Source organism: Panicum hallii, chromosome 2 (assembly GCF_002211085.1).
Source record: "Panicum hallii strain FIL2 chromosome 2, PHallii_v3.1, whole genome shotgun sequence".
In the NCBI taxonomy this organism is placed as follows: Eukaryota; Viridiplantae; Streptophyta; class Magnoliopsida; order Poales; family Poaceae; genus Panicum; species Panicum hallii.
The window spans coordinates 44033670-44058152 of record NC_038043.1 but is presented as its reverse complement, the minus strand read 5'-3'; the positions used below and the strand labels follow the sequence as shown (position 1 = coordinate 44058152).

At 44.4% G+C, this 24483-nt stretch overlaps 1 protein-coding gene, 1 long non-coding RNA gene and 1 pseudogene across 9 annotated transcripts; 1 reads left to right on the top strand and 2 right to left on the bottom strand.

The window, feature by feature from the left end:
- Positions 1-415: 415 nt before the first annotated feature.
- On the top strand, positions 416-2240 carry LOC112882685 (annotated as a pseudogene).
- Positions 2241-6842: 4602 nt separating this feature from the next.
- LOC112882686 (probable serine/threonine-protein kinase PBL8) lies at positions 6843-12004 on the bottom strand. 5 transcript variants are annotated; one of them, XM_025947800.1, is made up of 8 exons: positions 11823-12004; positions 11649-11733; positions 11258-11468; positions 9654-9988; positions 9197-9332; positions 8327-8463; positions 8084-8207; positions 6843-7728 (listed from the first exon to the last, which is right to left on the bottom strand). In XM_025947800.1, exons 3-8 carry the CDS (start codon positions 11310-11312, stop codon positions 7283-7285), a joined length of 1233 nt encoding a protein of 410 aa, XP_025803585.1. In that variant the 5' UTR covers positions 11313-11468; positions 11649-11733; positions 11823-12004; the 3' UTR covers positions 6843-7282. The 5 variants fall into 5 exon arrangements, with proteins under 5 accessions (XP_025803585.1, XP_025803586.1, XP_025803588.1 ...); XM_025947801.1 differs by having other exon boundaries at positions 11612-11733; positions 11823-11999; XM_025947803.1 differs by having other exon boundaries at positions 11612-11727; positions 11823-11999.
- Positions 12005-17124: 5120 nt separating this feature from the next.
- LOC112879819 lies at positions 17125-21069 on the bottom strand. 4 transcript variants are annotated; one of them, XR_003226184.1, is made up of 6 exons: positions 20025-21069; positions 19895-19943; positions 19324-19489; positions 18752-18823; positions 17937-18002; positions 17125-17554 (listed from the first exon to the last, which is right to left on the bottom strand). It is a non-coding gene; the product is annotated as an uncharacterized LOC112879819 (long non-coding RNA). The 4 variants fall into 4 exon arrangements; XR_003226182.1 differs by having other exon boundaries at positions 19307-19489; positions 19895-21069; XR_003226181.1 differs by having other exon boundaries at positions 19895-21069.
- Positions 21070-24483: the final 3414 nt, after the last annotated feature.

Here is a 24483-nt window from a genome sequence, read left to right as displayed (position 1 = left end):
GTAGAAATATTTTTATTTAACTTAAAAATGGTGATTTGATCCACGTGATATTATTATCAAGTTTGAAGATTTGAATATACATTTGGAAGTTTAGGAATCTAGATGGGACTACGAGCCAAGTTTGAGGACCGACGGTGTGTTTTATATTACTCGAAATAAAACAAAATGAGTTTGAAAAAAGAGGAAAAAAAGATTATAACGAGCTGTCTAGCTAATGTATGAAGCCGTTGCTATTCTAGGGATAGCATGTCGTTACTCTATGAAGAAAAGTCAGATTACAAGCCCTTTCCACCGTACAACTAGGTAGATGACAGATAGCTAACATGCAAAGCCGCTGCTATTCTACAGATAGGGATCCGTTTATCAGACTGTGAAGATGGCGATCTCTCGCCACGCCCGCCCGCGCGCACACACCCACACCCCAACCCCACCATCCCGCGTTGGCGCCCCGCTGTAAGCAAGTGTACACATCCTCAATAATGGAGCTATCACCATGGGCTGCGCTCTTCGCCGTCGTGCTTGCCACCGCCCTCGTCCTCAAAGCCATCCCTTCCCGCGGCCGCCGCCGCACCTACAACCTCCCACCGGGCCCCAAGCCATGGCCAATCATCGGCAACCTCAACCTGCTGGGCGAGCTGCCGCACCGCTCCACCCGCGAGCTCTCCAGGCTCTACGGCCCGCTCATGCAGCTCTGGTTCGGGTCCATGCCCGTCGTCGTCGGCTCGTCCCTGGAGATATCCAAGTTCTTCCTCAAGACCCACGACGCGGCGTTCTGCGACCCTCCGAGGTTCGCCGTCGGCAAGTACGCCACGTACGACTACTCCGACATCCTGTGGGCTCCCTACGGCGCGTACCTCCGCCAGGCTCGCAAGATCTGCACCGCCGAGCTCTTCAGCGCCAAGCGGGTCGGGTCGCTCGAGTACATCCGCGACGAGGAAGTGCGCGCGCTGCTGCGAGACCTGCGCGGGGGCGTCCGGCGGCCGCACGGTGCGGCTCAGGGACCACCTGCAAATGGCGGTTCTCGGCGTGATCTCGCGCATGGTTTTGGGCAAGAAGTACGTGGAGACGGCGGAGGACGCCGCGGAGGGGGGCGCGCCAGCGGCGGCGACGGCCGCCGAGTTCAGGGAGCTTGTCGATGAGTTCTCCGTGCTCAATAGCGCGTTCAATATTGGTGACTATGTGCCGTGGCTGGATTGGCTGGATCTGCAGGGGTACGTTCGGAGGATGAAGAAGATGAGCAGACAGTTCGATCGGTTTCTAGAGCACGTCCTCGACGAGCACAACGAGCGGCGTTCATTTTAGTATTTATTAACACTATAGTATACTACCTTGCATTCAAGACCAGTACTACGGCTAGAAACCTAGAATCAGATTATTATCAGAAGATCAGTTATACCAGTATACGAGTACTACCAGTATTTAGTTAGCAGATTCAGTACCATATTATGAGAAATGCATCTCTCTTTTGGGGCGCAGGACCTGCTCATCGGAGGCACGGACACGTCCTGGATGACCGTCGAGTGGGCTGTCTCGGAGCTCCTCAAGAACCCCGAGCTCTTAGCCAAGGCAACCATGGAGCTGGACCGTGTTGTCAGCGATGACCGCCTGGTCAGGGAGAGTGACCTCCCCAACCTCCCGTACATCGACTGCATCATCAAGGAGACCCTGCGCGTGCACCCGGGTGCGCCGATGCTGGTGCCGCGCCTGGCCCGCGAAGACGCGTCGGCGGACGGCTACGACATCCCCGCCGGCACAACCGTGCTCGTGAACGCTTGGGCCATCGGCCGTGACCCTGCCCTGTGGGACGCGGCCGAGGAGTTCAGGCCGGAGCGGTTTGCCGGGAGCGAGATCGCCGCGGAGGAGACGGACTTGAAGTTCAAGATGCTGCCGTTTGGGTCCGGCCGGCGGATGTGCCCAGCATTTAGCCTCGGCCTCAAGGTGATCACGTTGAGCCTCGCCAACCTGCTGCACACAGCTTCGCGTGGAGGCTCCCGGATGGGATGACCAAGGAGGACTTGTGCATGGAGGAGAGCTACAAGCTCTCACTTCCACGCAAGGTCCCGCTCGAGGCCATCGTCGAGCCCAAGCTGCCGGCATTGGTGTATGCGGGGGCTTGAGGTGCTTGTACGTACGTTTGTTGGTTGGCACATATCTGAAGTGGGGGAGTACGTAATTGCTTTATTAGTAACGGACTCGTTACTACTATCCCAGTTTGAAATTGTAAGTTATTTTAGATTTATCCTAAGTCAACTTTTCTATATCTTGATAGTGTATTTATTTGATGTTGTGGATGTTAATATATTTTTCTATAAATTTAGTTAAAACAAGACAAATTTGACTAAAAACAAAATTAAAACGACTTAAATTTAGAAAGGTGCGGCTGTAGTTACTAGAGCCGATGAGATAGATCATGGAGAGCTAGAGGCGGCATGGCGATTGGCTATGGCTAACGAATTTAGTTTGGTGTTGATGAGATTGCGAATGGAAGCAGGGGTGGACCTGTTTGTATTTGAAGGTATTAGCCAATCGCCTTGGGGCCGAAAAGAACCTAGCAGCCCACATCCCACCTCTCTCCACCCGACGGCCCAGAGGCACATTAGCGGCCAAGGCAGCCGGCCTGACCGACGGCCGAGCCCTTGCGCCCCACGCTCCCACCCCTGAGCCCCGGACGCCTGCCCCGCCCGCTCCATGCTCCCCCGATTCCCTAGTGGGGTGATTGGTTGGCTATACCTGACTTATTAGCCAGGCCCGTAGCATGCAGCCTGCGGCTGTTTGGTTGCTTGCAGACCGTCCAGAGCCTAGCCCGGCACATGCAAAAGGCACCAGCGAGCCTGGCTCGCTGGATGCGAGGGGCTATCAACTGATGATGGTATTAAGAAGAAGACTAGCTTATATTAAATGGTATTAGTATTTTACTAAAGTGATTAAGATTTATTGATGTAAACTAAGAACTATTAAAACATACTTAAATAAAATAAATATAATAATGGCACTTGTTTATAATATTTTATCTTATGCACCATATTCTCGGCGGGCAACCAAACAATTTCTATCCATAGCACGACTAACAAATATAGGTAACCAATTAAACTGTTATTTCTATCCACGAGCCTATTCGGAGCCAGGCTCAACTCAGCAACTAACCAATGAATCCCTAATCCACAGCCAGCCAGCCGCAACCCTAGCTTCCCGAGACCCCATTCCAGCGGCCGGTGGTGCGCTCCCACACCCCCACTGCCCCGCAGCCGCAGTCCCGCAGGCGGCGGCTCGGCGGACTGCGGGGCACGGCCAGGCCAGCGCTGCAGCCAGCGGCGGTCCAACCGGCAAGCGTTAAGGCACAGGCGCGGGTCTGGGGCTGCCGCTCCTCCAGCCGTCCTGAAATTTAGGCCGTCAAAAAAACACCTTTTAAAATTTTAAATACCCACATCCCAAATTCTGGATCCGCCCCTGAATGGAAGAGGGAGAACGTAGATTGCGAGAGGCTGTCAATTTGTAGATACGGAGTGAAGTGGACTAACAATGCCACAAGGAAGAGAAGGCTGCAGACGCCAATATATGACGACAGAGGGACCAAGGCAAAGGAAAGGCATCTGTGTCAATGCAACTATGACTAAAAGTAATTCCCAACTTTATTATCACAAAGATGTCAAATTCAAACTCCATCACCATAAAGGTGCCAAACTACAGTATCTTAGAATACATCAAACCAAAATTGATTGATACCCTCCTCTTCTTAGAACTGACAAACAATTTGCATCACCAAATTTACCTCTCCTTCGGAACGCTTGTCGGGAGGTCGGTTGGCAACAAGCGGTCGATATAGAACACTTGCTCATTTCCTTCCAAAGGCGCCAGACCCTGAAGAAGACAACGGTGTCTTCAGTGCCTTGATGTTTAAATAAAAAGAATTACAACATCCTATGGAACATAAAAATTCCGCAGGATATTACAGTAATCATAAAACATATAAACCCACCACAATTCTGCAATACTCAATTCTAGGTTGTTTTTGATAAAGGAAGTTTTATTACTTTTCAAGATAGAAGAGGACAAAAATGGTCTCCTGAATATAAACCAAACAAAGTCAAATTAATTTCATATTGATATATAGGCAACATGAAAGCTACTTGAAAAAAAATTCAAAAGCATGATAGCACAATTTCTCTTTTTCCATCAGATATCTTCTGAAGGGCTTCATCAATGGATGCAGAAGGGGGTTAATTTCATATCCACTTAATAAGAGTAGCACAGAAAATACAGAAAGCAGAAAGGAACACAAATGAGTAGGATAGATCTGTATTACCATCATAGGACATAAGAACTCTATTTGGATGCAATTCTTGACTTCGCCTACGACTCGATCGCTTGGCAGCCTCCATAATCACAGGATGAATCTATAACAAAGAGAATCAGAAAGAAAAACAGGTTTTTCTTTAAAACTATCGGCAAAAATTGTGTCTGCAATGCAACGTAGCAAAAGTGTGTTCATTCCAAGAGGACAAAAAAGAGATGAAAAATTAACTTATTAGTTGATTAGACACAATCGATGTTACACGGTTCTGTGGAGATAACTGCTACTCGGATAAATCTTGACAGCATCGAAGTACAGTGACAGAAACTTCAAGAGCAAAGATATATAGTGATCTAACGTAGCATTCAAGAATAGCTATAATCAACCATACTAAATCACATGAAAGATCATTTTAATCAGTATTACATTTGAGGATCATCAAATGAAGCAAGGTACTGGATATGGTGCTTGATAAAATCCAGATCAGAACAGAGACTACATATATCCTCTTCTGATATACTGTCCCAACTACGGAGTGCCTGAACTTGCATGCTTAGTTAGCTGCATGTGCTAGTGATTCATAGACCATTCATAGTGACTATAGTCAAGAACGACATAACAATATATACTTTGAAGGATACAATTATTAACAGCCTGCAAAGCAGCACATTCATATGGTAAGCAACCATGAGCACAGCAGGCTCAAAATATCTTAATAATAGCCTCTGCTTGGTAGTCATTAGATGATACTTTTATATCTACACCGATAAGAGTACTGTCATCTTCAGCAATTTCTTAGATAACTGACAGATACAAAACCAAGGTTATCTAGCAGCAGTTTGCAGTAAAGAAACATATGACACATTAACAATTCACATTATCTGAATATAACCATAATATAAAAAAGTGAAACCAGAAAAGATAAGAGAAAACGATGAATGAATATTCATTAGCCAAATCTCAATGCAGTTTAAAAATTAAAGTAAACAAACACAAAAGATTCTAACCTCCAACTCACAGCAACTAAACTGCTGTGATGTTTTAGAAATCAGAGAATCAGGAACCTACAAGAAATAGTGTTTAGTTAGCATGTCACCTGAGTAAAGACGTTTATTTGGAAAGCATTATTTTTGTTAGATATATGTATAGCTGTGTACACTTCACATTCCTAACAATTTTCACCCACTTAAATATTGGCTATGTTGTGTTAGGCTTTGAAAACTGTAGCACTAACAAAGTCCAACCCATATAATTTATCTCTGCTAACATTATAATGTTATTTGCAGAAGTGCCAGTTCAAAACATTAGCAGGAATTTATCTCTATTTCTAGACATATAATAAAATCTATTTTACTACAGATATAAACGGTAACACCTATCTCAAGTGGGGATATAAATGTAGAACCACTTGATTAGTAAGGCTAGATATAACAGGAAAATCTAATTATGTTCACATTAAAAGGAATACTATAAATAAACATGAGTACACAGAGGATTGGAGGAGAAATAACATTTGCAACCTCACAGAGAGCAGACAGGATTAGCACTTCTTCATGACCTTAGAGGACCTTCCAAATTCCTGTAAAAGGGAAGCACAATCAAAAGAATCAGCAAGGAGAATCTATATCAAAGGCGATGAGAGTGCAATTGCTTATGATGCCCTAGGTGAGAGCAGAAAAGGGGGAAAGTCACTGCTAAGTCCTGGCCTTAAAGCAGTTCGGAGCTAATTGGTTGGGAAGCCGCTACTGCAGGAAATCATGTGCTCGACTGCCTACAAAAAAGAAACGGTTCAGAAGGGAATCATAGTTTCACACAGAAATTGATGACTCTGAAAGAGACAGCAATCTAAACCAAACAAAAAGCATCTAGATATCTAGGAACTATGCGCAGAGATATACATAAAAAATATACCATCCTAAATAAACATAGATTATCCTTGCAAAAGAACAGTGAGCAGATGGAATTTTGCAGAATACACAAAAAGAAAAAATTTCTGATTTGTTTTTTGACAGATTGCATGGTTAGTAGATGCAGAGACAGTGGCTCCAGTTTATATGACTAAATTCACAAAGGCAGGGAGTTTAACTAAGTTACACTGCGTGCTTTGCAAAGAAGACTGAAAAAGAGAAGAAGACATGACTCACCTCACTAACAGCTGCTGAGGACAGTCCATCAAGTTTATCTGACCAGTCAGAAAGTTTCAGTGTGACAAAACCACCAATGTATAATGTCACTGTAAAACCACGACCTTAAAGCAGAAGAGGGATGGTGCGAGATTCAAATACCACGAATTCAGGTGCAGCAACTTGCTCAGGAACTGTAACATAGTCTGAATAGTAAGATAAGAATGCTGAAATCAGCCAAGAAAATAATAGGCTATGGCATCGATCATCAAATAAGCTGAGAAGAATATAGATGCTTGAAAACACAACATTGTATCTGCAAACTGGTACAGCCTGAAAAATAGCCCCACTGATCGGCAGCCATCCAGGTCAAGATCACAGCCCAGGGTAACAGCAACAATATCAGCCTTACAAAGTTGAACAATGTGTGAAGAGGTCATACGACTACAACTTAGATAATAAAATAATGAGTGCTGTCATCATTCTTCCCTGTTGCGGGATACCAAACAAGAGAAACTTGTCAAGAAATTCAATACAAATTGATTCCACAAATATGGATAGCACCACCATATGCCATAGCAAACATCCAACCTCTCTTCATTCAGCCTTTCATGTCTAGGGTTAATCCTGAACCCTCCTGTTTTAGCAGGGCTCGCTCAGTCAAGGAAGACCACTGTGAAAATTAGAGGGCCTTACAAGCAGCAGTATGCAGATCAAATTTACACATCAAAACGCTGGCCAAAACCCGAAAAACACACACACACACACAACACCACAGAACAGGTACACACATGCACCCACACCACCCGCGGTTTAGACCTCGTAATATACAACTGAACCTATTCAAGCAGCAATTTAAACATCACCATCACCTCACTCTGCATGCTGGGGCAGCAGGGGAGCACTTAGGGTTTGGGATGGCCCTAAAGTGGACACTGTTCCCGGTTAGCCTGCGGCGAGCTCTATAGTCAGGAAGGCCAGAAGATTGACCGGATCCATCACTTCCGCCGCTGCCCTGCAATGGCTCCAGGGTTTCAACAACATCACTCATGAGCGGCCTTGCCTTGGGGTTGTGGCTCAAGCAGTAGAATGCAAGGCTGCAGGCTTTGTGAGCAGCTCTGACCGAATACTGCCCCTCCAGTTTCGGGTCAATTATTTGGAGAAGTCTCCTCTTGTCATTGAGCTTCGGAAGGGCCCAGTCAACCAGGCTCTGCTCCCTGCTGGGCCGTGACTTGTCAATTGACTTGCGCCCTGTCAAGAGCTCCAGAAGGACAACACCAAAGCTGTAGACATCACTTCTAGCAGTCAAGTGACCTGCCCATCAGGTATATACATGAGAAGAATACACAAACACAGACAAATATTACATACACGTGTAGGGTTTGGTCATACTTTGCTCTCAAATGCAGAAACAAGCAGTAAACAATCTATTGTGATATCAGATCATCAATTATGAATAATACAAACTGAGGCTATAAATTTTTGCTATGAAGTAATATTTAAACACTGAAAGAAGCAGGAAATGGTAATATATGTGATCTCAGTTAATGGAGTAGAAACAGTAGTTTCATGTCTGGAAATTTGACATGTACAAGTTCATATCCGGACAGCCAGGTGATATCTTCTAAGGAACATTATTAGCAAGCAAGAGAAACAAGGATGACAGTACCAGTCATGACATATTCAGGAGCAGCATAACCATAGGTTCCCATCACCCGTGTTGATACATGAGTCTCATCACCTTCAGGGCCAGCTTTTGCCAGGCCAAAGTCCGACAGTTTAGCAGTATAATCCTGTGGCAATGGAAACAAAAAGATAAATCATTATGTCAACATATATGTATTCCCAATGGATAAATATGCATGGAACTGAAAAGGGAGAAGAAAGCATGAGCAAGCAATTAACACTCAACAGAGTCCAGCAGAATATTTGAGGTCTTGAAGTCTCTGTAGATGACAGGCCTTTGAGCATTGTGGAGGCAAGCAAGCCCTTTAGCAGCTCCCAGTGCGATTGACATCCTAGTACCCCAGGGTAATGGCATAGCTGTCTCTGAGAATATGACAAACAGGATATCGTGATCAGTAAAATTTCCTTCCTCTCAAATAAAAGTTCATTGTGATTGAATCAGTGAAAATAGTGTACTAGCATTACATATCATACAGCTAGCAGTGGAAAGCATTCAGTAGTTTCTCCCTTTGTTGGGGGCAGGGCCAATTTGTATAAAGCATCAAGAAATGTAGCAAGTAACAACTATAGTCCATAATTAGAGGAGCTCTACAAAAATCAACAGATGCAGAAGAACTTAACACAGAGGTGTGGTAGTGTGTAAATGTGAAATGGATTATTTTTTATATCTTCCAGCAGATAATGTTTAAAATAATTGGATATGGTCAAATTGGGAAGTTGCCTAAAAGGGTCAATACATAAGCCACAAAATAGATGGTAGCCAGCTAGGTACCACATGTAATCTAGCTAAACAAACAGTTCACCGAGCAAGTAATTGTCCAGGATGTTGAGTCATCAGAAAGTTCAAAAGTTGGAGTTCAATGGTTATTTTGCAAAATTTCGAGATAGCATGTCAAAAAGAATTTCATACCAACAGCAGTTACGAAAATGATAAATGTAGCTTATCATTTATATTTTTTGAATCAGCTCAAGGTGTTGTGAATTGTGATCAGTGGATGGCATTCAAGAAAACAGAATACAGTATGTAAACAGTGGCATGACAGAAACTCAGTTATGATGTCATTCACAATCTGGCAAACAGGAGTAGAAGGATTACTTCGGAATAAGTGGTTTTCTAGACTTCCTCGAAACATGAACTCGTAGACAAGCAGCCGGTGGTCATCTTCACAACAATATCCAATCAACTTCACCAAATTCGGATGCCTTAATTGCCCCAGGAAGTTAACCTCGGTCTGAACAAAGAAAAACATAAGATGGATAGATAAACCTTTTCAATATTTTTTTGAGCAAAACATAATACTGAAGTAATTATTTTCTTGGCATAAATAAGAATGATAGCTATCAACTTCCGTGTGCAAAAATACGCCGAAAGCATTTTACTAGCAGTCATTCACACATGCTTAACCATTAAAAAATCATAATAGCTCATGGATTTCCATCTTAATGCATCAGGTTTCTTTGTTCAATAATGTTGCTATTTCTGGGCATGCAAGTAAGATATTGTGTTTTTAAATTTTAAAGCACGAAAAATACTGAACAACTTGGCTACTTACAAGCCATTCTCTGTGCCCTTGATGTCCATCTTTGTTGAGCACCTTGACTGCAACAGGAAGAGACTTCAGCCCAACCCTGACATTCTCATCTATGTAACCCTTGTAAACGGTCCCAAATCCTCCTTCACCAAGAACATAATCAGCACGGAAGCTCTTTGTGATTGTCTCGAGCTCAAACAAGGTGAAGGCAATCACATCGTTGTATATGGAAATGTTCTTGGCATCTTCAATTTTCCTAGGTGTTGAAGGATCACTTAAATCTGATGAGGTACGGGTGTGCTTCCGATCGGCAATGGCATTCTTGGCCGGATGTTGTAATAAGTGGAGCTGCTGAACTGAGAACATGGTAATATGATATTCGGAAGTAAATTCAAGTCCTCAACAACAAAAAATGAAGGAAAAATGAAGTACTACTGCCCATCAGGTCTCTACAGAATTGATTAATCGAAGTTACAAGGATTTCTTGCGTGTATAAGATAAAAGTGCCAAAAGCCATCCACTAGAGAAAATTCTCACGCTCAGTTTTATGCGAATGTCTCAAATACATTAAGAAAAAATATGATTCAAGGATTCAAGTAGAATTATCAGCATTTGCAAAGAGGATTGAATAAAAGATAGCTACTCATGCTGGAATGTCAATTTTCTACTTGGTGATTATATATGGAAGTAACATAAGAACAGGTACAATGAATGAGTGGCCAACTGCTAGCATCCATTAAATGGCCTTTTCCTAAAATAATAGGTTATACTGTACTTATATTTCGAAGTACGAAGCAGGAAAAAATAAGCAGTATATTTATAAGCACAGATTGATTACAGCAAGGGTGAACAGGTCAGGGGACCAGATCTGCTGAACAGTGCATGCAAATTATAAAAATCTCAAATTGCTTTAGAAAATGGAAGTAGCAACTAGAACAGATTGTGTTTATTCGACTTGGAGGATCTTGATTTTTTTTCATCCATGCGAAATTGAAAGTCAATTGTGGGGAGGAGGGCACAGAATGGCACTCGCTGGGGAAAGTGCCACTCGATTTTATAGAAAATCAAGAAGATGAAGAAGCACAAGAGCACGACAACTTGAACAGAAGATGTAGCAGAGAAGAGATCACAGATCAACAACCTAGAACGGTGACAAGAAGAATCAAACAAGTCTTCAACCAAAGAAGATAAAAACCTTAGCAAATGCAGTAAAACCAGAGTCCTAAGGCTGGATTCGTCTCCAAGGCGAAAATCAACATAACAATTCATCAAAAGCCCCACTAAAGTATTAACAACAAACATTTGAGCAAAAATTGACCTGAGATTTTAATTGAGACCACATTTTCATGCTGCCGATTGGAATGGACTCCCAGAAAAATCGAATTTTGCAACAAAATCGACATTGTGAGAATATACTGATGAACCAAAAGCCATCACAACAGAAAGAAAGAAGGAAATAAATCATTTTTGGCAAACCGCGGCGAGCCAACCAACCAAGAGAACCCAGAACCAAAAACTACCAATCCACGAATCAAATTTTGATGCAATCCGAAGTGCCCACGTGAGATCCAAAGTACCACCGACAAGAGTCCCCAAGAAATCCGAGAGCAAACTTGGAAGGATACCTTGCGCGTGCGCAGCGACGACGGCATTCTCCTCTCGCGTGCCGCAGTTGCCCATCTCCCTCTCTTCCTTCCCCTCCTCCCTGTGGCTCAGTTGATGGTGTTCTTCTACTTGTACCAGGAGTAACCCAGGCTTTCATTCTTGGCAGGTTGCTTCATGCCATCCGCTTCTTCCTCCGACTCGGAGATGACACGAGATAGACGACGGCTAGAGCTGCGGGTGGATGAGTTGTGAGGCGTGAGTGTGGCGTGTGGTGGAGAGTGTGTGCTCAACCTCGGTAGAGCAAGGGAAATGTGGGGTAAGGGGTGGGTATGCAAGAAATTAACACATTCAATTTTTGCAACAAACCAACACACATGAGAGATAGATCTACAGGTTGTAATATCAGCTCACATCCACAAATAGGACTCTAGGATCCTTTGCTTGAGGGAGAGAAGGAATCCAACTGCAAGTAAAATCGAAACACCCTTTCCTGCCGCTAAAAAAAAAGGAAGCTTTTGCATTAGGACATGGCGATGCGTTGCAACCACAAGATGAAGGGAAGGAAAGGGGAAGGGCCAGGCATACCTGGTGACTGCTCTTCAGCGGTGTTAGCTGGACGCAGATCCAGCGATGGAGGCGCGGGTCGAGCGGCGGGCGTGCGGGAGGAGGGCGTCGGGCGGTGAAGAAACGAGTTCGACTCGTCCTGAACTCCTGATGGTGTCGTTCGGTGATTTTTGCAGCACGGTGCGCCTCAGCATCTCTTCTCTACTACTCGTATTAATAAAACGACGTCGTGGTGGGCCCACCACCGGCTGGAAATCAAACATCGGAAACAAGACGGGCACGAGTTGGGATGGAGAGCTCCACGGCTGGGGAAAAAAAAAATCGGAAATAAAAAAGAACCAGGGAGGAGTTGCACGGCGCGAGCCAGTGCAGCATGCAGTTGGCGTGGTAGATGTGGCACCGAGATGGAAGCGCCGGCACTGGAGAGGAAATTAAAGAGGATCAAATAAATATATACTTTTTTATAGAGAAAAAATATCTTTCTTTCAGGTTTTGCATTAATTTTCTATAGAAATTTGATCTAATTTTATCAACAAATCCTATACTACGTGTTGTTGTTTTACGGGGAGTGGTCATAGCCCATGCCCGCTCCTCTAGTTTCGCCACTGGGTGGAAGAGCTCCATGGAAACAACCTATTGGGAGGAGGCCGCGTTATTTCACGGTGGTTTAGCTCATTTGCACTCCATGTAAACACTACACAATAGCTAGTTGTATATGTTTAATCAGTCATTTATCTTATTTAATGATTATTTACCGATTTAAACGGTAGTTTAGTCCAATAAATAGCTAAACCATAGGTGACTGGCTGTTTTAGCGTTTACCATTTGGGTTAATATTAGTGGCGAGGTTCCTCTTCATTATGTACTCTGTAGGGGTTACTACCGTGCGAGATCGGATTCACACATGAGTGATAAGGTACTATATTATACAAGTCTTATGTCTTGAATACGGCTTTGTAGTTTGATAGTTACGTGACATGGGTAGAGAGATTGCAATGGTAGCACCGGTAGGAAGTAGGATGGCATGATCGAACTGTCATGCAAAGGAAGCTATTGGAATAGGCAGCGACTTTGATCCTCACATGTCGGTTCTGTCCAGCACCACAATTCACCATCTCCAAATTGTCTCTTGCTCCCGCGCCGCCCTTCAGTGTCCGACGTCTTATCTTTCACTACAACACCACCAAAAACTATGAGGATGGTATAGTGCTGCATACCCAACAACTAGGTGATTTAGCGGCAGAGTGTGCAAACCGTGTAAATGGCAACCATCATTTGATGGCGTATAATGACATATGTGATGGCCACCTTTGCAGGTTACATTCTTTGGTCGATGCCTGCATGTAGAACGACCGACGCCGTCAACAAGCCACGCATCCATGCATACGATGGATCCAATAGCCGCCTTGCCACATACTTGTTGCCAGCATGTCGTCGAGAACGTTGCCCGTGCATAGTTAGATGGGATTACAACCGTGCAATGGCTATACGGATTCATATCATCGCGTGTCTATGCGGTGCTATATGCCGCTCTGTTGCTGGTGAGAATCATGACTCCCTCCTTATGTTCCTCTTCTCCTTCTCGGATTCAGAATCCTACATGCATATCCCCTCAACCCCTCCCTTGCTCACTCCTCGCTGACCCAAGGCTTCATACTAGTGCCCCTACATCGGACACTCTTCTTCGACCTCAAACGCTTGGAGGCGACATGGTGAGGAATGGAATGGTGGCGCAGTGTGTTGTGGTGGATTGATGATGCTAGCAGGATGCATGATCATGCGGCAATGGATGCAGCTAGATGTGATCGGCGGCCCGTTAACAAAAACATAAGTTGTGCAATTCTCCTGTTATCAACGGCTCCATAGATTTTAGATAAAGGGTCTGTAATAGTTGACTTGCTGGACATTTTGGAGATTTCTTTCAGCCCTACCAAGTAGTACAACAAAGGTACTATGAACATAAGCAAAGGGATCCACCACTTCCCAATGATTCCTCTTGTTGTATGATTATTTCTTTCGACATTTCTGCTGGGTTAACAGGGACCAAATAGAAGATATTTTTTCAGCCGTGATAGAAAAGAAAAAAGGGGGGTGGGGGTGGGGGGCTCAGGAGCACAGTATATATGATGTTGTCCTGAAATGAATCGTTATTATTACTTTGAATAAAAAAATTAGTTGCATTGTCTTTTGTGTCACATTTCTTGCGATAAAAAGTTTTGTAGTAGGGACGGATGAACAACACGGCTAGCTGGCTTTGCTGTCATGGACAGCATGGAGGGAGCTTTTCAATTCGTCTTGGTACAATTCAAGCAAGAGAAAAAGAAATAAAATCAAACGGTTTATTTGAGGAGGCTCGGGAGGATATCTCATTTCAATGTTTCCCTTTTTGGTGATAGAAAGCTGTTGGGCCATGATGTGAAGTAACAACCACTTAATTGCTTGTCTCCAACAGAAATGGAAAAGGAGTTTGTGGTCATGAACACGTAGGGAGGAAACCAACCATGAAATGAGATGGGAAAAGCGCCGAGAAACAGGCCCGACCTCCATTGCGAGAAATGAACTGCACAGGCACAAGGGAGAAGGACCACGGGCATGTGCAATTGTGCACGGGTGGGTTCCGGCCGGCGTAGCTGCCCCAGCCTGATTGCCTGCCAGCAGCAACAGCAGCAGCAGCCAGCAGGCCAGCAGCTGCATCAACAGGAGCCGAAGCAGCAGGCCGAGCACGAGGACTGATGAGGCACTGAGGCCTCTCGTCGTCTCGTCCCCAAGCGGCCAAGCCAAGTGGCAAAGCGTGTGCGCCGCCTGTGAACCTGTGATGCTTTGGGGGGCACGACGGAGGCCCGTGGCCATGATGGAGGCAGAGCAGAGCTGCATGTGGCGCGGCGTGGAGAAAAAGGGGGCGACGAGGGAGATACACTCGCAGCAGGCGAAGATCTTGTACCTTGGAATTAGCAAAAGGGACGCACCATCACGATGAACAAAGCTGCTGCTGCATGCCTCGCAGTTGCAAGGCCCTAATCTTTCAGAAAAAAAAGCCGCAGGCCCTGCAGAATACAGTTAGCATCTGTCACCTGCTTTATTTTTTTTTTCTTCAGGCGACCAACTTTTTTTTAGCCAAGCAGATATTTGTAGGCACAAGATCACCTTTATCGCTCTAGGTTACCTATATTTGTTTAATGGATGCTTGGATCCATGTAACCATGCTGGTTCGTTGGTGGCCTATAACTGCCAGCTTCTTAATGCACAGCTAGCACAGCAAGCAGTACTTACCGCAATGATCCTGCTGCAGTGTAGCGGCAAGAGCTAGCAAAGTTCGTTAGTGATAAAGAAAGGAAAGGAAAGGAGGCGGCATGGGCAGGTAAACAAATGCCTGCACCGCAGTGACAGTTGGGGAGAACGTGCACCTGCAGTAGTGCCTGGCTTTTGCATCGGCTCGCAGGGTTTGAGAGAGAGAGAGAGAGAGCGCGCCCATGCTCGTCATTAGGCCACGCATCATGTGCAATAAATTACCTGTCACGTCATTAGCGTACATGCTCTCTGATCAATGGTTGTTTGATTATCCTGAGATGAACAGGTAGAGTTCATCGTTATCTCTCCAGTCGATTCCCATAAAGTACTCATCCCTAGACTAGATGGGCTCCATTGCATGCATGCTAGATGTCAACTTGCAGGGAGACGGGCATGATACGTGCAACGCGCTTGTCCTGTTGCGACAAAGCACTACGAGATCGTACGTGCGCGCACATGGTTACAAGTTTTAAGACTCCTTGGGACGCGTTAATTACTTGGCTAGATATGTGGCAGCGGCCTGCTGCTGGTGATATCATTGTTAATAGCGAGTAGGTCTGATTTGTTAGTTCAGGCCAAAAGTTCTCCACTGGAGGCTTTTAGGTTTCGTATTGTTTTTCAGGTGCACGCCCGAGCTACAGGACGAAAGCTGACCTGCTCTTCTTCTCTCTCTTTTTTTTTCCCTTCTTCATTCAGTTCAGTGTCAGTCCTACTGAGGACTGACGCGTAAGCAAGCACATGCAAGGATCCATCGAGCTGAGGGAGCCATTGATTGAGCTGGGGTTTGCTTACTTGGATACTTGGTTTTATGAAAACTGATTGAGCCACACAACGGCTTATAAAAATTAATAAAGTATATATACATATATATTATACTCCTGCAAGATCTATATGCATGCATGCATGCAGGCATGGGTTCCACGAAGAGAAAAGGGGGAGGCAACAAGTTGCAAGGAAAGCCACAAAACATTCATGAGCACATAACTCAGGATTTCATTAATTCCAGGCCCCACGATGGAAGAAACAAGGCCTGGATAATCCCAGTGGCCTGACCCGAGCAAGCACCATGTGAGAGGATCGGTCCCGCGTCAGAGCTGGTCTGCTCGTTGGAAGATGCAACAGCCGGATCTTCGTCTTGTCCCACACAGAAGCACACCCTGAATTGTCGTGTCGACACCTTCAATCCACCAGCGGAAATCTCTCCCCCTTCTCACCTGTCCTGTCCATCACTGCGCCATTACTAACAAGCTCGTGGCCTTCTTCGTCTTTAGACAAAAGAATTCGATCCATGCACTGTTCAACCCCTGAGCTACGTGAGTATGGTCGGGGAAAATCGCATAGAAAAGGATGGTGCAAAACTGCCGGTGACTGGAGAACAGTTTCTCTCTTCCCTCTTGCAGCTTCTCTTATCTTTCCCTGGAGCTAGGGCCGTGTGAAAGAGAAAGACACAAATGATTTCCCAAACAGAGCAAACACTAGTCTATCGACTCACCCGTGCTCACAAGACCATTACCAGTGTCCTACTACCACCACAGCTGCAGCTGCAGCTGCAGCCCCCTTGTCATGCATTCATGCAAGTCAGATGGACAGCACCAAGAAACAGGGGACAAGCGTCCTAATCCAGAATCAAAGCGAAACCAATGTTGGCAAGCAAAATCAATCAGCCGGCAGATGCAGTAGGAGCTGTTCGCAAGAGACCAAGCAGGAGCGGCCCCAGCATCCAGATGAGTGTGCCCCCCAGCTGGTCTCAATGTAGATCACAGGTAGCACATCCCTTTCCATCCACGACAACGTGTAGCAAGCGGCCTAGCAGCTTGGCAGCAACCGTTTGTCAAATTCAGTTGCTCACAGATCCTTATCGTATCGTCAGACCCCCAACGTGCCACCAACCCACCTTCGGGTCGTCCAGCTACCCAGGTGTACCATCAGCCACGGTTGCTGTCGCTGACAGCAGACGGTCCATGTTCATTCAGTCCAGCAGCACAACGGTTTCAAGAGAAAAGGACTGCCACGAGATGCGCACGCAATGCAGATGGAACTCAGCGAGGGAGCATCAGCGGCAGCACAGTTTATCAGGCTAACATTCATACTGCACCACACAATTCTGAAACCTATAGATATCAAATGGAACTCAGCCGGAAACAACAGACAACTCAAAGGCGGCGCATGTACAGGGGGGAAATAGGCTGGAGACACTGGGGAAATGATGGAAATGCTTCTAGCCTTAGCCCAATTAGTTGCCTCTGCGAGTCACTCATCGATGATGCACCTGATGCTTCCTGAGCTATGTTAGCAAAGCATCAAACATGCTGAAGAGAAGGTAGAACTCTGCACCTGCTGCCTTTATGAAGAAAGCTTGGAATTTCAAGTGATCTAGGCAACATCTTCATCGTAACTTACTCCCCATTGACAAAGCTTTTACTGCCGTAGTACTTCTTCTCACTGGCTTCCTTCTCGTTCCGCTTCTGCAAAAAGCAAAAACTGAATGTAAAGCACACCAGATCCATGGACCAGAATAAATGAGAACCACAACAACCACACATCAAAGAACATGTTGCCAAGCGTAATATAAGAGAGGAGGGTTTGTCACTGGTCCCAGGGAAACAGCCAGTATTTATTGTACACATGCAAGAAACTTTACTCAAGCAATAATGCATCAGCACTTGTAAAATCAGTAAACAATAGCTCTCATATGCACATCATTGATATGAACAGGACAAAATTAATAACATGTATACCCATAGCCATTGGAACAGCATATGTATTCGAATCATCCTGATATATACACAATTGACAATCATTTTGTGCTAAAATGTGTGTATTCAAATAAACTCACAACTTGATTACCTTCGCATAGTCCACATTCTCAGCAATTGTTACATGAACAACCAACAAAATATTGAATGCGGTAATCTGCACCCAAAACGAGGAAGTTAGAAAAGTAGATAGCTCCGGACAACCACATAACCTGATAGTCATAACTCATAATTAAAATTGCAGCAGATTGTCATTTACATGGCCTTGATCAATACTTGATACATAAGAGGGCTCAACTGTTAACCTTTTAAGTTATGTATATAAATGGTATGTGCCTTCTACTTGGTGATTCAATGCAAGCAATTTGGATTTTAGACAAGGACACTGATTATCTGTTTTGGTGCACAAACTCTTAACGTATGTCTGGACCGGTTAAGCAAAGCTCAAATCTAGTTGGAATAGGGTTTAGGTTTTAGAATTTGGGTAGCTCTGGGAAAAAACATGCCCTAGTTTGCATCAAAGCTAGAACTTGGATGCAACGATATACAAAATTATTTTTAGGAAAAACTGTATTTCCCATCCCTTAAGTATTGCCAAAGTGTAACTTTCATCACTGACATTTCAATTGGTGCAAATAAATCCCTTAACTAATTAAACGGGTGCACAAATCATCCCTACATCGGCTTAACAAGACTGTCTGAATCACTATTCTTCGGAAAGTTAAATCAGTTTGCTGCCATGCAGAAACAGAAAAGGCAAAACAGGAACAGCCGAACAGCCAACATAAGCATAAACAGGCATTTGAATATCTATAGGCTGACTTATTAGCTGATTATGGTTTTCTCCTCTTTCTTTCTTTTCCTTGTTTTGGAAGGGTGGCCATGTGAAAGAAAATTCACACTTACCTCAACATCTCCTGCATGGAACAGATCAGATGCACCATCTATGTAAACTATCCGAGACTCTGAACCTGGACCCTGCATCAGGAAATTCTACAGTCAACAGAAAGAACAAGTGGCCATATTTCAAATTCATGCCTAGATTTAAGAGCCAATAGTTGTACCAAGTAAACTAAATCATTCACTTCCAGCTACCAAGAAATGGAGCATACTATGGCCAACTAAATTTTACGATCATTTAATGAGCAGTTTTCAAATGCATTTAGTGAACAGTTGGACTACCAGCCATATGGCTTTTTCTGACAATTCAAGGACTTATCAGATTCTATTCCCACTGTTATACTTCCAGAATATACCGATATTACGGACAAGGCAAGGTCTCCAGCAAGCAATTTTGAACATCAGCTCTTGTAATAACAATAATGTGTGAGTAAAAGTTATGAAAAAGAGCATATCAATTTATCAGCAGACTATTCAAAAAAAGAAAAACCAGAAGTAAATAATAGGTTTTAAAACGAAGAAAATGATATATTAATGCATGTGAAACTGTAGAATTCAGACCTATTTGAGAACTTAACTATTCGCCTAGATGTAGGAAGGAAATGAGTTATTCTAGTTCCACTTCAAGATCCACTATCATCAACTTTCTGACCATGTCCACTACTGAATTGCCTTTGTAGTGAAGAGTGATTGTGGGCCTCAGAAGCTGACCCTCCCTCCCTCTAACACAAAGAAGCATACGTCCTATCATGAAGCAATACTTGATCAACATGAGGATAAAGCCTTTCCATCACCAGAAAAAAAAAAGTGTATTCGCTAGAAATCACAAATTCATTGGTCCCAAAAGGTTGAATAAGTTGGAGCTCAGAACCAGAAATGGGTATAACAGAGGATTTATGGTTCATGCAGTCATTGGAACAAGAACAATAGTGGACTGCTCATCCTTAAACTTTTCTTAATATGACACTAGGTTCACATGATTTCCTAAAAGACAGATCAGCTAAGAAAAACTTTTGGACAATACAATTGTTGACAAAATAAGTTCCTGGTAGATCGAGAATCAATTGCAAAATAGAAGAACAGCTGTGATGTTCGATCAGAAATAACAAACAACTGAGATTTAGAACCTAGAAATTTCCTAATTCATACCTCAATAGCATTCTTAGCAAAGTTCTGGGGAACTCCCCCACAGTTTGCCCTTCAACAAAAAAAAATCATTCTTAGCAAAGCAAAGTCTAACATCGAAATCTGAAAAGAAAAACTAAAGTGGAATTAGTACCAACAATGTCTGTCATTGACACTCCCTCAGTTTTTTAATCTGCTTATATCGGCCAGCCTTTTGGCATGGCATATGCATCAGTACCATCTGGTAGCAAACAAGGATCATTACCATGGATAATGTAATCTATGTTGTACTCATCGAATAGCTTGTTCATGATATTTGCAGTTATGGCATAAATGATATCATTCACCCATTTCACAGAAGAGACCATTATCATTCTGTATTACATAGAAAGAAGAAAGATCATAGCCTTATTATAGAATATAAAGGAATAACAGAGCATGATACTTGATACTCCCTGATACATCCAATGAATCGGAAAAAATAACAACACAGAAACACATAAATTTCCATACAGCCAGGTCACACATAATGGAACACAATATAAAATTGAGAAAAAAACTGATCATTTAAGGAGTTTTTGCATATGCAGAAAGTATCAAACCAAGTAACCGATGTACTTTATTAAACCAAGTACACCGATGCTCTTACCTCTTACCCTTTTAACTGAATATCTTGATGAACCAATAAATAACTACCACAATATCACATAAAACCCTATGGATTGTTCCCACTTTGTGGAGACTGCAGTAGCAAAATGATCCAAGACAATTTTGTGAACCTAAGGGCATGTTTGGATCCGGGTGACTAAACTTTAGTCCCGTCGCATCGGAAATTTGGACATCAATTAGGAGTATTAATTATAAAACTAGTTGCATAAATGAGACTAATTCACGAGACGAATCTATTAAGCCTAATTAATCCATCATTAGCACATGTTTATTGTAGCACAACATTGCCAAATCATGAAATTAGGCTTAAGCCCCGTTTGGATCCTTGGAATTGAATTCCATTCTAATAATCATAATTTAGACATAAATTAATTAAGCTAATATAGTTTGGGGGGTTAACTATTAAGGAAGAAAAACGTTACTTTAGAAACCCCTGTGTTACACATTCGTATGCTAGAATTGCACTAGGCAACACATCAGAGATAAAAAAGACAATGATAGGGTGGTACGAAGTTGGAGGGAGGTTTGGAGGGCACCTCTCGCGGAGCGCCGTAACGGGCGGTCCCTTGTTGGCCTTGATCTCGTCGTCGCTGATGAAGCCGACGATGAGCTCGTCCCCGAGGGCGCACGCCTGGCGCAGCGCGTTGCAGTGGCCGAAGTGCATCATGTCAAAGCATCCGTCCATGTAGACGCGCACGGGGCGGCGGCGGCAGGGTCCGCGAGGTGGAGCGCGAGCACCGTGGCGCCCAGCACGGTCCCGCCGATGACGCAGGCACCCAGCATTTGGGCGCTGCAGCCTGTGCCGGTGCCCGCCTCCATGTAGACGGTCAGACGGAGGAGATGGTGGGACACGGGACGGGAGGAGTGGTGGAGTGCGGTTTGTGTCTGTGATTGTGCTGTCAGAGTGGGGTGGGATCTAGGGTTAAGGACGATGAGGGCGTGTGGGTGGAGGGGCTATTGCCATGGGGGTGAGGGAAGGGAGAGGGCGGTGGCCGGTGGTGGGCAATGGGCTGGTGGCGGCGAGACGGAGCACGAATGCTCCGGTGGCTCCGCCGCTCCGGGTCCGGGAAGAGGGTGTTTGAGACAGCTGCCATGTGGGGCCAAGATGTCAGTTGAGGTGAGCAGGATCAAGGAGCCATAACCCCACATGTCATTGATATGACTGTCAAAAGTCACGGATGCTTCCTATACCGGTGAAACATGATGCGAGAGGACATATTAGCTTTGACATTTCGACAATAGAGGCATTGCTCCGTTGGAAGCTTTGATATGAGAGAGGGAGGGCAGGAGGACCGAAGCGAAGACACAAGACTTGCCCATACCCCATAGTGAAGCCCGGCAGAGGAGATTGCAGGAGCGCTACCTTAGTGGGCTTTTCAGTCACCCATGCAGCCGGTCTATCGGCCCGTTCATCGTTCTATCAAAAATGAGTTTGCTGTGTGTGCAGTGCACGTGCAGCCGTGCAGGCGGGGGAGCAGGGGCCTGCTCGCACTGTCCCGTCAGGGATCAAGGGCCTATTTGAAATCACGCCTAAATCACCTAAATCGCCACAGCCTAACCTTAACGTGCTAAACCATATTAGACAAGTGTTTAAGTGCAATACTAAGGTTAGCGCGCCACATTTTGTTAGGCGCGGTCCAACTACCTCGCCACGGGGAAATAAGCCACAGGTGCGATGCTCGATTTGACCGCCGCAACTAAAAATCGCGCCACAGCCTCTCGGTCTCCTCTTTCCTCCCGTCCGCGCCGCCCAGGTACTCCTCCCTGCCGCGCCCCCTCCCCCCACCCCACCCCACCCCCCGGGACCGAGCCCGCACCCCCCCCCAGCGGAAGGCCGCCGCCGCCCCGCCCCCCCGGATCCAACGCGACGGCCGCCCCCCTGGCGGAAGGCCGCCGTCGGGCCACCGCCCGCCGCGCCCCCCTCCCCCCGGGATCCACCGTGAGCGCCCCCCCTCCCCCACCCCGGGATCCACCGTGAGCCGGGGTGCGCCCGCCACCCCCGGTGGAAGGCCGCCCCCACCCACCCCCCCCTGGCGTGGCACTGCCGTGCGCCCGTGCGTGGCCCCCGCCTGGCCCCCGCCTCCGCTCGATGCCGCGAGCCCACGATGGCCGATGGAATTGGATGGATAGGGTTTGTTTGCTCTGTGCCTATCTCAGTTCCTGCATTTGTCTAACATTTTTCTTCCTTTCTTCAGGTATTTTTTCAGCGAGAACAGTCATCTTCTGCTTTAAGGTATAACTATCTTCTAGATTTTACTTGTGTCATATATGTTGTATGCATTATAAAATAGTTCTTAAATCTTTATAGATGGGTGCAATGGAGGATTATCTTGAGTATTATTATTATGATTATAACATTCGAAGAAGAAGGTTGCTTATTTGCATAGTCATCTGCGTTTGTATGTTGTGGTACAAGTTATAAGAACATAGATTGATGAGGAGGTCCAAATATGGTTCTTTATTAGAAAGAGATTTGGTAATAGAAAAGAGGTTAAACCATTTATATAATGGAACTGAAGCCAACTGTATTAGTGAGTTGCGCATGCGTAAAGTTATTTTTCACCAGTTATGTGGTCTTTTAAGATCCCGTGGATTGTTAGAGGATAGTATCAATGTGTCAATTGAGAAACAAGTAGCTATGTTCTTGAAATTTGTTGGTCATAGATGGACAAATAGATCAGTTGTTTTTGAGTTCTTACGCTCCAGAGAGACTGTTAGTAGACATTTTAATACTGTTTTGGATGCTTTATGTGTATTGTCTCGTGATATTATTGTCATGATAACTACGGAAACACATCCAAAGATATCCACCGGCCCGGGAAGATTTTACCGATACTTTGAGGTAATATATATATATATATATATATATATATAATGCAATGAATTCATTTTTATATTAATTTGTAGTAATCACTAATAGGAGCACTTTTTTTATTTGTGTTAGAAATGTGTAGGAGTATTGGATGGCACACATATACCGGCATCGGTTCCTATATATATGCAAGATAGGTTTAGGGGTAGAAAGCACTATCCAACACAAAATATCTTAGCTGTCGTAGATTTTGACCTTAAGTTTACATATGTGCTGGCCGGATGGGAAGGATCAGCTCATGATTCCTTTGTGCTCCAAGATACATTGTCACGGCCATCAGGCTTAAAAATTCCAGAAGGTATAAGTCAAGTCATTAATATATCGTATTTTAGCTTCCAAAATGAATAGCTAATGGTAGTTCAATCTAATTGCAGGTCACTACTTTTTAGCCAATGCTGGTTATGCTGCTAGACCTGGCATATTACCTCCATATCGAGGTGTCCGGTACCATCTTAAGGAGTTTAAGGGTACTAGACGACCGGAGAATCCAAAAGAATTGTTCAACCTTCGTCACTCCTCTCTTAGGACATCGATTGAGCGAGCATTTGGCACACTCAAAAATAGATTTAAGATACTTACAAGTCAACCATTCTTCCCTTTAAAAGCACAAGTCAAGATAGTTTTGGCATGCTGCACTTTGCATAACTTTATAATTGATGATGGACCTGATATTTATATTTATGATGATGCGACATAGTTTCAAACTCTTCCAAGAAGCAATCATTCACATGGGGATATTAATAGGGACAACCAGCAATGAGCAATCATACGTGATCACTTAGCTCAGCAAATGTGGGATGAGTGGGACCAACATTGATGCTTGTGCTGCTATTTTGAGATATTATTTTAAGTGTATTGTATGGCTTTATTGAGACCTTATTTAATTGTTTAGAGACATTATTATATGGCTGTTTTGAGATCCTATTTAATTGATTTGTGTTGCTGTTTTGAGATCCTGTTTAATTGTATTATATGGCTGTTTTGAGACCCTATTTAATTGAATTATGTTATTGTTCAATTGTATTATGGGGCTGTTTTGACACCCTATTTGATTATAATATATGTATATTTT

What these genes read in the sequence shown, in the direction of transcription:
- LOC112882686 (XM_025947800.1), bottom strand. Translation starts at nt 11,312, where the DNA reads ATGGGCAACTGCGGCACGCGAGAGGAGAATGCCGTCGTCGCTGCGCAC. An exon ending in CGTCGCTGCGCACGCGCAAG is followed by an intron (nt 9,989 to 11,257) that starts GTATCCTTCCAA and finishes CCATGTTCTCAG; the next exon opens with TTCAGCAGCTCCACTTATTA. An exon ending in AGAAAACCACTTATTCCGAA is followed by an intron (nt 8,464 to 9,196) that starts GTAATCCTTCTA and finishes TCATATTCTCAG; the next exon opens with AGACAGCTATGCCATTACCC.